This window comes from Dreissena polymorpha, chromosome 4 (assembly GCF_020536995.1).
Source record: "Dreissena polymorpha isolate Duluth1 chromosome 4, UMN_Dpol_1.0, whole genome shotgun sequence".
Taxonomy (NCBI): Eukaryota; Metazoa; Mollusca; class Bivalvia; order Myida; family Dreissenidae; genus Dreissena; species Dreissena polymorpha.
Genome location: NC_068358.1, coordinates 102,388,255 through 102,402,948, shown reverse-complemented (window position 1 = coordinate 102,402,948; position 14,694 = coordinate 102,388,255). Strand labels below are relative to the sequence as shown.

General features: G+C 35.6%; 3 protein-coding genes across 7 annotated transcripts in view; 1 reads left to right on the top strand and 2 right to left on the bottom strand.

The window, feature by feature from the left end:
• The window catches only part of LOC127876818 (beta-1,3-galactosyltransferase 1-like), a 39,218-nt gene extending 28,099 nt beyond the window's left edge, over window positions 1–11,119 (bottom strand). Inside the window, exons 1-3 of one of the 5 annotated variants that reach the window (XM_052422283.1) lie at window positions 11,070–11,119; window positions 10,463–10,586; window positions 7,715–9,896 (exon numbers count right to left, since the gene is read on the bottom strand). In XM_052422283.1, the coding sequence (XP_052278243.1) occupies window positions 8,388–9,896; window positions 10,463–10,576 (1,623 nt within the window). In that variant the 5' untranslated portion in view covers window positions 10,577–10,586; window positions 11,070–11,119 and the 3' untranslated portion in view covers window positions 7,715–8,387. Of the gene's footprint in view, window positions 1–5,041; window positions 5,107–7,714; window positions 9,897–10,462; window positions 10,587–11,069 lie in introns of those variants that run through there. The other 4 variants (XM_052422282.1, XM_052422284.1, XM_052422285.1 and 1 more) reach the window with 4 other exon arrangements.
• On the top strand, window positions 5,465–7,446 carry LOC127876819 (uncharacterized). Its single transcript, XM_052422290.1, has 2 exons — window positions 5,465–5,761; window positions 6,088–7,446. The coding sequence occupies exons 1-2, from the start codon at window positions 5,545–5,547 to the stop codon at window positions 7,320–7,322; spliced, it is 1,452 nt and encodes a 483-aa protein (XP_052278250.1). The 5' UTR covers window positions 5,465–5,544; the 3' UTR covers window positions 7,323–7,446.
• Window positions 11,120–12,160: 1,041 nt separating the features above from the next.
• LOC127878667 (uncharacterized) lies at window positions 12,161–13,987 on the bottom strand. Its single transcript, XM_052425196.1, has 3 exons — window positions 13,206–13,987; window positions 12,599–12,707; window positions 12,161–12,183 (listed from the first exon to the last, which is right to left on the bottom strand). Exons 1-3 carry the CDS (start codon window positions 13,713–13,715, stop codon window positions 12,161–12,163), a joined length of 642 nt encoding a protein of 213 aa, XP_052281156.1. The 5' UTR covers window positions 13,716–13,987.
• Between the last annotated feature and the right edge of the window lie 707 nt (window positions 13,988–14,694).

The window sequence follows — 14,694 nt, the reverse complement described above, 5'->3', positions numbered from 1 at the left end:
ACAAAAGGTGTGTCTTGCAGGTGCATATAAACGTTATTCTTTGAACGGGAACTAGTATTTCCTTTTGGGATGTCATCGGAATATTCATTATAATCGTCTGATTTACGTAGTAGACGCCTTTGAATACACATGTTGTTTTCCTATAACATAAATGTTTCGTCTGCTTAATTATTGTGACGCAGCCGTTGCGGAAAAATTCGAATTCATCATAAATCTATATTACTATTGTGTTACTTTACTCTATGAATAAAGTGCTTACTTTTCAAATCTTGTTCTGTGAAAAATGAGCTGTATGCATGCGCGTTTAGTGCCGTCCCACATTAGCCAATACAGTCCGCACAGGCAATTCAGGGAAGACACTCTTTGCTTCCATGTCATTTTTCGATAAAATTCTAAAAAAGTATATTCTAACCAAAAACCAGTTTAGGTGTAAAATCCCTGATGAGCTTTTGCTGACAGCACATGCTTAACTGAAATGGCATTTTACTCACATGCGCTGAGGCCAGTTTTCCGAGAACTATCCTCATATAACTATTGTGTATCTGCACCCCTTGTAAAAAGTGGTTACTATTTGGTCTTTCTCGATAATGAAACATACCACAGGGCAATCATGTTTGGTAATTTAAACAGACATGAGTCTACTTCAAGTACTTGTTTTCAAGGACTACAGTAAGTTTTGAAAATACACAAAATTACAGGCAATTGAGGCAAATAGATGAGTAGGTAACAATAGCAACCGCCATGTCATCCTGCAATATGCACATTGTTAACATTCTTGTCGCCATCACTTAAACAGATAACTAAACTCAGCGCACCAACACGCCGTTACATGTACATCTTTACACATCTGACAATACACCGCCATTGCCGATAATCTGAGCCATCTTAATTCAAGCGTTTGCGAAGTGCGGAAGGCATGTACATCGACAATTTTCATTATCATGTTAAGTGAATGCAAAGCACACCTTTAATTCACCAAAAATTTAAACGCATTAACGTCAGAGTACTTTCCGATAAGAACCATTGAAAAGGTTATGTAGTGAAGTGTAAAGATGATTATTGACGGATTTCAAACCGGATTTACAATAAATCTATGTAAGGTGAAATTTTGAATGGCTTTCACCTTATTTACATGAACAAAAGATGACATTCACTACAACAGCGTAGATGGTTGCCTTTGTGGGTTTTTCCAACTCTAGGTCGGTCCATCAGGAAATCTCTTGCCCGTGTTAACATCATTTGTTCACGTCTGACTGAGCAATTGATGAGTGCACCGTATAAATATTTACACTGTTTTAAACTCAGATGATATGGTTTCGCTCAATGTAACCGCAGCAAGCGACATGATACAATACATCTTAACATGAATATCAGTAAAAATATGTCAATTCGTTTGGGAATTATTGACAGCAAATCATTTTCTATTTTAGTGCATTTTGATTACCTTAACATTCACACAAAAAAGACCCATATACCATCCCAGTCCTTACTTTGCTTAAGGTCTAAATACAATAACTCTTTTCCATTTTTTTACAATTAGTATATACTTTACGACCGAAAGCGTTTGGCAAACAGCGACCTTGACCAACCCATGCACTTCACAGATATGTTTTGATTTTAGACGCTTTTATATGATATTTATTTCATTAACTTAACCCATTTATGCATATTGGACTCTCCGACCCTTCTTAATTGGATCAACTTATTTCCAAAATTAGGGGTGTCTAGTATATTTATTTCTATGTTTAGAATATTTCTTACAGAAATTCCTTTAAGCAAACATCGCAGACCCTGATGAGACGCCGCATCATGCGGCGTCTCATCTGGGTCTACGCTGTTTGCCAAGGCCTTTGTTTTCTAGACGCTAGGCATAAATGGGTTAATTTGTTATTATGTTATGGAACATTATTGTTATATTGTCTTACCTAACCTAGTGAACTAGACCTTCAGCACAATCGCCATGTGAAGTTGTGATATGTTTCATATCAAGTTTCCTACCCATATTTTATGAACTATTTAAGATATTTATGTTATGAAGAAATACATGCTGACAAATGGATGAACGGAGGAACGGATGGGCACAAAGGCAAAGAGCAACATATCGCTACATAAGTGCAACCAAGCTTTGTGATCCATATCTTCTTTGACAAGTACAATGTAATTACATACAAAGTCTTGCATGATTCCCACATGGCCTTTTATAAGTATATGTTTACTAGATGTTTGTCCTAGAATTCCCAGCACTTTCTAAAAAATGCATGAGCCTGAAATATGATACTAACTTTTCTAGTTATTGACACACTACAAAAAACCTATAGCTTAATGTGTATACCATGTTTCTTGATAACATATTATATACGTATTGAGTAATTACAATATTTATTGTATTTTTGCGGACGAACAAACAAACGGCCGAATGGACAAGACAGAGGTATTGACAGACAGACATAGCTGAATGTCAATACCAAGTTTCATGTTATTATCTTCAGTATTTTTTGTATTACTACAATATAAAATATAAAAAATAAAGTCATTGACATCAAGTCGTTCATGCAAGTATTGTTTTATAAATTACTGTAAGCTTTTATTTATCACAAAATATTATTTGTATAATCCATTTTGTCTGTGACCTGTGTTTTTTTATGCAATAACGCCAGCAAATGTGTGGCACTCATTGATTATGTGAAGAAAACAATATTGTAAAACTATACCAAAAACTTGGCACCAAATCAATTTATGGAGTGAAATGCTCAGTTATCATTTATTTATTTAAATCATTGAATGAAGTTAGTCTTATTCTTCGCACGTATAAGATTTGTGAAAAATATGATTCCGAAAAGCAACATCAAATGAGTATATATAGTATGATTTTTTTTAAACAAAACCGCATATTAACATTTTTGCTAAAGAAAATACGAATGCCCTGATTGGATATCAAATTCAAATCAAGTCGTTCGTGCAATTATTGTTTGATAATTACAAGATACACACCATCCTTAAAGTTTGATGAAAGCTAATCAAAGCGCGGAAGGCACTGAAGTTGTTCGCTTTTGCATAATCTTAGACGCAACTCAGTTTTCAAAATTATGTTATTTCTTTTTATATCGCAAGTTTGAAATTAACACAACCCATTCAACTTTACAAAGAGTGTGTCTTAAAGCACAGGCACACTGTTTATCTTCATATTTATGTTACGTAGATAACTTAGACAAAATAACAACAATATGTCTCATTTTTTCACAATTGGTTGCTATACTTGCAACCATCTTTAGAATTTTGGTTGCCTTGCTAAAGAATAACAAGCCTATTATCATGTACATGTCGTATTATGTGTATCTAATACTTAATCTTTTTTCTTTAAATTATTGAGCAATGCCTTTGCCCACATGCCAGACTGTTAATGCAGCATTAAGCCCCGTTTTCCCTGAAAGCAGCCGATATGTACAGATTTCAATGATAAAATGGCCAATGGCGTCGCACAAGCTGTTATAAACACTAGAATGGTGAATATCGTCGCACAAGCTCTTAAACCTCTTGTTTACATACAGGCTGTCTGCTGCAGTGTACCAGTGGTGAAGTATAAACAGGCAGTGGTTATCGTTCCTAGCGTAGCTAACAGCAGACTGACTTGAAGTTATCGTTCCTAGCGTAGCTAACAGCAGACTGACTTGCAAAACTGCCTCTCTACATTAATTGTGAGCTAACGCTCACAACTAAAAACAAGAAACGGCCCAAACAAACTTAGCCCAAATTATGTAAAAATTTTCTTGTGTTGGAACAGGTGATATAAACAGATCATTTTCAAGTAAACTAAGGGACACATTGTATGCATTTATCTAAAATCGAATAACATGTGAGGATCGCGGCTCCAGAGAAGAATATTTCTAAAGTTTACCCATTTAAAATGGGTATGCACGATTTTTATATGTTTTAAATTGTAATATATTGATGAAAATATGTTACAATAACACAAAATAGGCAAGAAAAATAACACATTGAAGACGAATTTCATAAAATGCAGTAAAGACAAATTAGTGCACCGAGCCGATTGTGACTAAGATATTTCGTACATATTTTCCTACAATAATCGAAGCATTCGTCTTTTTATTATGAACGGAGTTAGTGTTCGTCGGAAATAGATATCGTTGCAAGAAATTAAAAAGATCCGTAAAACAAAATTGTCTATTTGTGTCGTATGAACGAATCTGCAATAAAACTAAATTAAGATTCAAATCGTACATGCATGCTGGCGAATTCGACTGTACATACATTTTCGATTTCAGAAATAAATATCTGGCTTATTTCGCATTTTTCGACACATGTTCTTCTTAACTTTTATTTAAATTTATAATGAAATATATGTATGATAAGTTTTTTTTACACATTTTATATCAATTCATAAATATTTGACAAAATCGTGCATACCATGTTGATGCTAGTGGCACACTTATGCAGCAACCCAGAACGATTTTAACAACCTTTAAAGAGGGTCAGCCAATGCGCAATCTTTTAAAGTTTCATTGACATCTGCTGAGCGGTTTAAAATATGTCGTTTGAAACAAATAGTTTACTAGTTATGGCTCGTAATATAAACCATATGGATATGTAAGTCATTCACTTGCCTAGTAATTTTTAAATAGGTTTTAGAAAAAAATACATTTTGCTTTGATGAGGACAACAAAATAAGTGATAAGCTCAAATACAATAATTTGTTTGGGGATTAACGTTATGTTTTGTTTTTTTAAAGCCTTTTTCGGCGTTTTTTCCACTTGATCTGAAGAAAACCATTTTATATTTACAGTTTACACTTAATTGAATGAGAGATGATATGAAACCAAGTAATAGATACCAGGACTACAGTTTATTGATTTACAGAGTTCATGCACTTTTAGTTTAAGTACTTGTGCAAACATGACACAGATTATTAATGTATTTCAAATTAATATTCATATATACCTTACATAGGCACTGTTTGTGCTACATTAACATATCGCAAATGTATTTGATCAGTAATTCAAACTTTTACATAATAATCACTTACTTAAATTCCTGCATTATATTCGTCCGGGCATCAGGTAATGTGTATTTTAGAGAACTTGTGTTGACCTGAAATACCAAACACGTGATGTAGACAGTAGAAGTCACTATTGAACTTCCTCGTTTTAGCTTCACTGGTCAATATTTTAGAAATGGTTATCGCTAAATTTGGGAATGTCATACGCGTCCAAATGAAATCAAACAACAAGAGTACACTATAAACTATAACTTCTGTTATTCTTAAACATAATCCTTCAAAGTTTTAAACAACAGTAATGTCACACCACTCCACTACCATTTCATCCCATTACTATCATACATGTATTCTTGTCGCATTATATGTCCAACCCAATGCCTCCTGATCTTCCCAAGTTGACAAATGACAACCATTAACAGGTGTCTGTCCGAATATCCGGCGGCCATATTGGAGGGACACGCTCGATTAACCATTACGCATCATTGACAGCTATTTACAATTCGCCGCTTAATTTCTCTTTACATGTCAAAATGGTCAATTATTGCCGAGTCATCGGCTGTCATAACAATTCTACAAGGGAGAAGGACAGACATTTTTATAGATTACCTGAGATAATTACTAATCAGTGCAAGAAAACCAGTGAGTTGTCAACAGAGAGGCGGCGATTATGGTTAGCAAGGCTACAACAAGACTTCAGTGGAAAGAATTTGAAGAATATTCGAGTGTGTTCTGACCATTTTGTATCTAGTAAGTTAATGTGCAAATATTTATGAATACATAACTTGAATGTAGTGATCATAATTTTATACCATGTACATGTACAAGTTGAACAGTCTACTGTACTGGTACACAATTTTAAGCATTGATCATTGATCAAGTCTACATCCACATAAAGAATACACTTTGATATTGAAAAGAATCAAATTATGAAATTCTTTGTCTATTCACCAGAAGATCATAGCTGGAGCTCAGACTAAAAATTGGTGGTTTGAGTCTCATAGTTAAAACCAGGAAAGTGGAAAGAAAATTGTTATACCACACAAGTCATACTTTATGTCACTTTATATTTTCAGAGCAAAAGGCAGAACTTTTTGACCGAGACAGTCCTGATTGGGCGCCATCAGTGAACATGGGATGTCAAGCTCCGAGTACGCCTGCCCCTAAAGTTGCTGCTGAGCGCTTTGAGAGACGGAAGAAACGTGCTGAGACTGCAAGATCATTGGTCCAAGATCTTTCAGACAACAACACTCCAGAGTTACCACCTGATGTAAATTTAGATAGTGCAAAGAATGTTCAGACTGATATGCTTACTTCAGATGTAGAGTCATTGGAACAGGAAAATAAACGTTTGAAACTAGAAAATGAAAATCTAAAAACATCTATCCGGAATGCGTCTATGTTTTCTCAGGAGACTCTTAAAGACAATGATGAAAGAGTGAGGTACTTTACAGGACTTTCTTGTTTTGCTATACTGATGTCATTGTACAAGTATCTATATCCTTATTTAACAAGCAAACATAGTGTAACACTTGGAAAGTTTGAGTGCCTTGTGATGACTTTAAGTAGACTTCGCCTAAATTTGACTGTCAATCACCTTGCCTACCAACTGAATGTTTCATGTGCAACCATTTCTCGAACTTTTGTGAATACCATTGACATCATGTATGTAAGACTAAAACCAATTGTGCGATGGCCTGACAGAGCCTCATTGAGAGCAACAATGCCAGTACAGTTCCAAAGACAGTTTGGTAATAAGTGTGCAGTAATCATTGATTGCTTCGAGATCTTTATAGAGCGTCCATCAAATCTTATAGCGAGGGCAGAGACATGGTCGTCATACAAACATCACAACACTGTGAAGTTCCTTATTGGAATCACACCACAGGGAGTAGTGTCGTTTATTTCCAAAGGTTGGGGCGGTCGTGCAAGTGACAAATATGTCACTGAACATTGCAATTTTTTAGATTACATTTTGCCGGGGGATTTAGTGTTGGCAGATAGAGGATTTGACATTGCGGATAGTGTTGGTTCTGTTTGTGGGTCATTGAAAATTCCAGCTTTCACCAAAGGTAAAGACCAACTCTCTCCATTGGATGTAGAAACAACAAGAAAAATAGCCAATGTACGGATACATGTTGAGAGAGTTATTGGGCTTGTGCGCCAAAAGTACACATTCTTAAATGGGACACTACCATTGGACCTAGTGATTACCAAAGATGAAGATGGCTTTACTACAATTGACAAAATAGCTCATGTGTGTTGTGCGCTGGTTAACTTATGTGAATCAGTGGTCGACTTTGATAAATAGACTGTCAATTGTATTGTCTTATCCATGCTCTCTGTGTTTAGTATATATAGATTAGTATATAGCATTATATAGTTTCATAATTCACTCTGTAAATCATATTTTATTGATTAAATTTAACTCTAAATGATGTTACTTCTCAAATACTATGATTAAAGAGCTGTTGATAAAGGATTAATATTTGAACAAAAAGTCCTAAAAAAAATAATTCAACTTGTATTATGAATTTAGTACACATAGTTAAAAAAATATTCTGTGAATTGATTTTCCATTTAAATACTTACTTAAGTGTGATAAACTGTTGAATTACTTTGTTAAAGGACTTTATGTCATTCGACTCCTAGACTTGGACCAATATGTAAGAAATAAAGTTAAGCAAAACAGTACACATGGAATTGCATTATCATTATGACGTCTTTATTCAATTCTCAATTTTGCAAAATCAAGAAGATTTCCTATAAAAACAAAAATACCAATCTTTTACTTAGAAGACTTAACAAATAAGACATTTTTATGACCAAATTAAATCGCGTTCTGAGAAAAATGGGCATAATGCATATGTATAAAGTGTCATCCCAGATTAGCCTGGGCAGTCTGCACAGGCTAATCAGGGACGACACCGCTTTTTTGACATTTGTTTAAATGAAGTCTCTTCTTAGCAAAAATCCAATTTAGGCGGAAAGTGTCGTCCCTGATTAGCCTGTCCGGACTGCACAGGCCAATCTGGCATGACACTTTACGCACATGCATTAAGCCCAGTTTTCTAAGAACCAAGGCTCAAATGATCAAGCAACACAACTCCATTAACCATATTAGTCACATAATTAGCCAAAATGCATCACTCATTCAAAACAAATATCTGTCAATATGAAAATGGTACAATATTTTCTCAGGAGAAAAATTATTAATTAAACAGATACACATTTCTCTGAAATTGTTGCCATCAAGTTGTCACTTTCATTTCAAATAAGTTAACAATTACATATCACAATCAGGACAATACCATTTCACTGTTTCAATTTAATTGTTGCGATCAAGTTGTCACTTCCATTTCAAGTAAGTTATCATTTACATAGCACAATCTGGACAATACCATTTCACTGTTTCAATTTCCTCAGGCGACTTGGTGATATTTACACAGCTAAAATGAAACCACACAATTTTGCAATTTTCTCCATCGCAACCAACCATGGGTGGCTCCTCAAGTCCTCTACAATAGCAAAACCTTTCTCCCACATTACCATCATCTTTTTGGCTGGATGTTATTTCCTTAAGAATATGAACTGAGTTCATATCAGTTTGATTGATGTTAGACAGACGGGTAAAGTACTTTCCAACAAGCTCTGGTAACAAAGCCCTACGAAAAAAAACTTCTGCCTTAGCACAGATTTGTTCATAAAATTCCGGGTTGAAATGTATTTGTTCAATGTGAACACTGATGTCACTCCACACAACAAAGTAACACAATTCCAACTCTGTTACCCCAAGTTGAGTTTGAATTTGGAAGAAGTATGGATGATTTCTGTCCAAACATAGCTCTCCATCTTCCCCTTTAATCAAATAAGGCACTGATTCATCAATCACTTTTCCTTTGTGATTGAATGGACACTTAACTTCCAATAAACAGGACCCACAGCAATCACATTTGATGATCCCATCTGGGGAAGCACCTATAAATGGTCTGTCCTTTGAGATAAAAAGTCCTGTTTCTATCAACTCAACATTGTCGTGGTCAGTAGCAAGGGCTTCACAACACAAAGTGGCAGCTTTTTTCTCATTGTCAATCCCCCATTTGGTGGCTTCATTTCTAAAGTTTACATTGGGATAAACAATAGATTTTACTAACGCACTTGACGGATTATCAATGTTCGCAGTGTAAACACTCTTCATTTTTGAGGCTGTGATACGCCCAGCGCGGTAATTGAACCACTTACCCTCACTTGCCTGTTTTCGGGTGATTTTCTCTACATTTTCAATTTCCTCGTCAGTGACCGTAATTTCAATGCCCTCACATGATTTGATTAGCTGGTCATAATCTAAATTCATCGATTGTTTGTTCTTGAGTTCAGTTAGTGGTTTAGGCAACTTGAGCACTGCTGACTTAGGTTTGTAGCTCTCAAGATAATCAGGCACAATTGATAAGATTGCAGGCTTACGGTTGGTGGAAACTAGATCAGAGAAGAAAGAGTCTAATTCATTTTCTGTAGGGGAAGGGATTTTCCTAGTCTTTCTTACAGGATGAACATTTTTAGAAATTTGACTGGTTGAGCTGCTTAAACACTCTTCAAATTTTCTCTTGAGGGACTTCGCACTTTGAAAGTTAATGTTAGAAATTTCTCTATACTCAACATTCTTCACGGATGGGGGGATGGTCCAATATGCTGGTTCCTGTGTTACAGTCCTTTCGTCTCTTACTTTAACAGTTCTCATAACCCAAAACATTAAGGCAGCAACATGTGTGCAAGTTTCTCCACATCCTGCCATACAGTCACAGTGACTGGCCAAAACTTGACCATCCTTCGTAGAGATGAACCATGGGGACAGTGGTTTTTCATGCATTCTTTGAGAGTGAAGAACCTGTAAGTATAAAAAAGCAATAGTAAACTACATTTACAAGATATTAAGCATCTTGACATATGAAACACATAAAAAAAGTCAGCATAAAAGCTAAAAATTACCTAAGTTGTAAGCATGTCGCATATGCTGTTTGAAGTGAAACCAAAATCTAAAATAATTGTTTCCAACCATGCGTTTTGTCGTTAAGAACATCATAACTGGATCTTATAAATCCGATATCATAGGTCAGCATAGGTAAAATTCAGTTCAATTCTTGGTATACATGAGAATAACATTGTACTTAGTAGTGTATATTATGTGTTACTGGCTGAAACATACAGTAACACGCCTCGACTGGGAATCAAACCCAGGACCTCTCGAGCCATACACAGACATTCTACCACGTCTGGCAAAAGTACTTGCTAAAAAAAGCTAGCTTCGAGGGGTGGTAGGACAAATGCCGTTTACCTCGATACATATATACCAGTACAAATCTGTGAACAGGGCTGATGTAGTAATGAGAGAAAATTAAAAAAAAAAGCTTAATATCCAGAACAATGAATTTCAAGAAAAAAACAATAACTTACCCTTCCTTTCACCAACAGTCTGTTACTCAACACAGCAGAAGTCACGCCAGAAACCCAGCCACACTCAACTTGATTCACTGCTTCTAAGCTTTTGAAGTTTTTCAGATCTTCCATCGTGTAAATACTAGGTGTAAACAACAAATAATTAACGATGTCAGGGTAGGTCAACGATGGCAGTTGATTCACATCATCACAAAGCTTTTTCAAATCATATGGGTCAATACCACCAATCAATGCAAGTTTTTCAATGTATCTTGCTTTTGTTGCAGGCTCCAGTCTATCTTTGTACGGCCCTTTTTGGTTCAGTGATTTAGACGCCATGAGTCACAGTTTTACGCTCTCTTAATTTTGATCGATGTTTACGCTTCGCTGGTATACCTCCAATATGGCGGCCAAACCGGTGCGTACGTAAAAATCTCCTATTATTGCAAACGGTCTATTGCTTCTCCAGTATTCTTTATCGTTTATTTATTTCATTGTTTTATCTTTATGTCAACTTCAAGGGAGATAATTTCTTTATCTGCTTAACAAAGACAGTTAAATAGTAGACTATTAAATGATACCGTACACCAATTTACTTACTAAGCTTAGTTAATAAATAAATTACCTGCTTACCTGGCGCTTTAACGGTACGTTCCATCCTTTAGCTTAATTTTAAAGATGTGTTCATCGTGGCAGCAGTGCTCCAGCTAGCAATAAATAGAGGGGCGCTGCGCCCCTCTAAAATTTGCCCCCTTAAAAAGCGCCCCTCTATTTTTCTGTCAATTGCCCTTTTGGTCTCTACAGTGAATTCCTGTTTTCAGACTGTATAAATCGCCAGAAACATCAACATGAATACACAGATAACACCCTTAAGTTACCGTACATGACTGCCTGGGGCGTGTTAAGTCAACACATTGTGAACAAACAAGCACCAAGGGCATGGTTTGTTATCAGATCACTAATTAGCCTTTTGTTGCAGACGATAGTAACATGCTGTGAGAGATTATCTCTGAGGTCACGCTTGGTTAGGCACAATCACACTCAAATGAAATCAAACTCAGCACTATTGAATTTTTTTAAACTTCTGAAGTCTTTGGCTATGATTTTTTGTTTGCAAAAATAGTGATTTTTAATTCAAAATACCTACTAAAATTTGAAAATTAATAATCTTTTTAATGCGAATATGCGGTTTATTTTTAGTCCGAAATTACGACATGGAAAAACATATTATTTGTGTTTGGATTTTATTTCTTAACTTTAAAATACTGTCTGTCTTCAATCATGATGCATTTTAACATGATTAGGGGCAGACAGTTGTTATTTCAACAAATAAAGAGCTTGTTTGGAAGGAGGATTTATCCCTCTGCAAGTAAAATGTAATTTTGATATTATCATATAATTTCGCGACCTAACAAAACTTTCAACGTTGTTGACATTAGTTGAAATAACGTGTTGTAAAATAAATATATCCTATTAGTAACAATAACAATGTTTCATTTTATTCTCCAGACTGGATGCTACTTCATGGTGACATTGATCATTGTTTAGACTTTAAATTTGTCAATATAGATTTTTGTTTGAATTAATATTATTCATTTATTGTGGACAAACATTGGTTCAAAGTTATTAATAGCAACGAATTTAAGTGGTGACTGTCACAACGTTTTTTTGACCCAGTGAAACCCCTGAATTTATTTCATGTTTTCTTCGTTTCTTCTACAAGGCCACTGATGCTGAAACTGGAACCTGAAAGATTAACATGCAGTTCAATGATGTTAGGTGATAAAAAAACATCAAAATTCCCCCCCCCCCGACACACACACATCGGAAAGAAATATGATATCTACATATCTCTAATGCGTGTAGTCGAATGCTAGCCCAAGTCTGTTATGAAATTGGCTACTAAGTTGTTTTCCTTAGCGCCAATGTAGATAGTAAAATATTTATTATAATTTCATTTCACAAAATGAGGAACAGCATACAATTGGTGAAATCATCCAATGCACTAATGTTTACAATTCATAAGTATATAGTATAACCAAAGTATATACTTAAGTATTTTTATAACCAAAATGCCCTATTTTCCAAAATTACGCGTGAAATGTGCCCTTTTGGGGGAAGCTCCCCTCTATTTTGAAAAGCTGGCTGGAGCACTGTGGCAGTATGACTGATCTTCGGTCTGGACACTGGTTGATGTTGAAGCTAACCGAGGCTGTCTAGGACACTCTGCTTTTGCATATACATGGTCTTCATACTTGGGTACCTGAAACAGAAAAAAAATGGATATTTATCTGATTGGTTCATTTAAATATGTTTAAAATTAGCCATACATACATAATTCATTGTTGCGAAGCTCCTTGAGAGAACATAAGAAAATCAATTGTAATCCAAACCCACAAAGCAAATAAACAGTTATAGTCTACGGCTTCTTATGAAGTTATTTTTTAAAAAGATTAACCCATTTCTGCCTAGCGTCTAGAAAAAAGGACTTTGCAAACAGCGTAGACCCAGGGTCTGCGCTGTTTGCTTAAAGGAATTTCTGTAAGAAATATTCTAAATATAGAAATAAATATACTAGACATCCCTAATTTTGGAAATAAATTGATCCAATCTAAAAGGACAGGAGAGTCCTCTAGGCTTAAATGTGTTAAGAAATGTGGAGCTTTTCAGAGGTTTCATCTTATTTTATTATACGGACAGGACGCTGTGGGACATGTGCATAACTTCTACAATTCCATTCATTCAACAACAAACAACTAACCGATGCATCGTTTGTTTCTAGCCCCCGAACAACAAATTCGTAGTCGCTCTGGCTTTGTGTTGCTGGCAACCCAACCTCTACTTCCATATGCACATCGTCAATATCTGGCTCACATAAGATCAGTTTTTTACGAGCACAATATTTGTTTGAAGCTTTCTTCCGGTTAATTGCATTCTGCACCGCATCACTGTATGACTTTGCCATCTTACTGGTTGTTGTAGCTCGTTCTACCACAGGGGTCAATGATATAGGCCTTGGCAAATTAACTGTTGGCACATAGTCAACGTCCAAAGGATTATTGCTCTTAACACCATTCACAAAATGTGCACCACAAATACGAGTATATTCTGTGACAATAAATTTGTGTTTTCCATGGCACTGTCGTCCGGATGCTTTAATCCAGGCTTTCCTTCGATGTTCAGGCTTTTTAGGAATACCATGAAATGGTAGCTTTGATTTAGATCGTCTGTTTACACAACCAACGACACAGCAATAGTCCCTTCCACCCATAATAACACTTTAAACGAAAAGTATTGCAGGTTTTGTTGGCTTGAATAAAGACTCGCTTCATCAGTGTAAGAAAACGGCGTTGTTTACCAATTATGTTGCAAGCGTCTGTTAAACCCGACATTTAGCTGAATCGTACTCAATGAGTATCACCTGTCTACGAATGAAATGCATGAGAAAGCCAGCCCCCAGTTTTGCAAATCTCGCGATATGGGGTCTCGTCACGCGATTCGAGATTTAACTCGGCGCATGCGCACTTGAAGCTTGAAGTGGTCTATTGCTGTCACGAGTTCGTCTTCAGGTGTTCTTTTTTTGCACTCGTTACTCTAAAACGCGAACGAACAAATCAATAATTCCCGGAACGGGCTATACGCTACTATACTGCCTTTCTATGTTTATGTTTTTGCGGCTGTATTTAAGTTATCCTTTTTTTTCTTAGAATCAAACTGTATGTTTGCCAACATCGGATAAAAATGTACATAATAAAAATAGCTAATGTAAATAAAATGAAAGCTATCCATAAATGTCGGTGTTAATTGCTATTCACAGCAAATGTTATTTTGCTAATATGCCTCCCGACAATATACAGTATAAAATCTGTGTTGTATTGCATTGCTCTGTGTATGTAAATTGTTTATTATGTATAGTGTACATATTATTCAAATATCGCAACTGTGGACTTTTCTCTCTCTCTCTCGAAAAATAAACTCGGGTTACACCTGACTACGACTACTAGTGATTGACATTGAATTAAATCTACTTATAAAGCCCAATACCTAAAAAAGACTTCCCATTTTCTGTTTTCATCATTGTCTGCCGGATTCGTCATCTCGATATATAACTATTGTATATATACATGTAAAGACATATCCACTCCCCCCTCCCAACAAACTAGTTAAAATTGATTGTGTTTGAACACTCCACTTAATAGTTTCCCTTTGTATTGTGTATTATAGTATTGTATTATATGTTTACATTATGC

What these genes read in the sequence shown, in the direction of transcription:
- LOC127876819 (XM_052422290.1), top strand. Translation starts at nt 5,545, where the DNA reads ATGGTCAATTATTGCCGAGTCATCGGCTGTCATAACAATTCTACAAGG. An exon ending in TTCTGACCATTTTGTATCTA is followed by an intron (nt 5,762 to 6,087) that starts GTAAGTTAATGT and finishes TTATATTTTCAG; the next exon opens with AGCAAAAGGCAGAACTTTTT.
- LOC127878667 (XM_052425196.1), bottom strand. Translation starts at nt 13,715, where the DNA reads ATGGGTGGAAGGGACTATTGCTGTGTCGTTGGTTGTGTAAACAGACGA. An exon ending in TAGAAACAAACGATGCATCG is followed by an intron (nt 12,708 to 13,205) that starts GTTAGTTGTTTG and finishes TTTCTGTTTCAG; the next exon opens with GTACCCAAGTATGAAGACCA. An exon ending in AGATCAGTCATACTGCCACA is followed by an intron (nt 12,184 to 12,598) that starts GTGCTCCAGCCA and finishes TTCAGGTTCCAG; the next exon opens with TTTCAGCATCAGTGGCCTTG.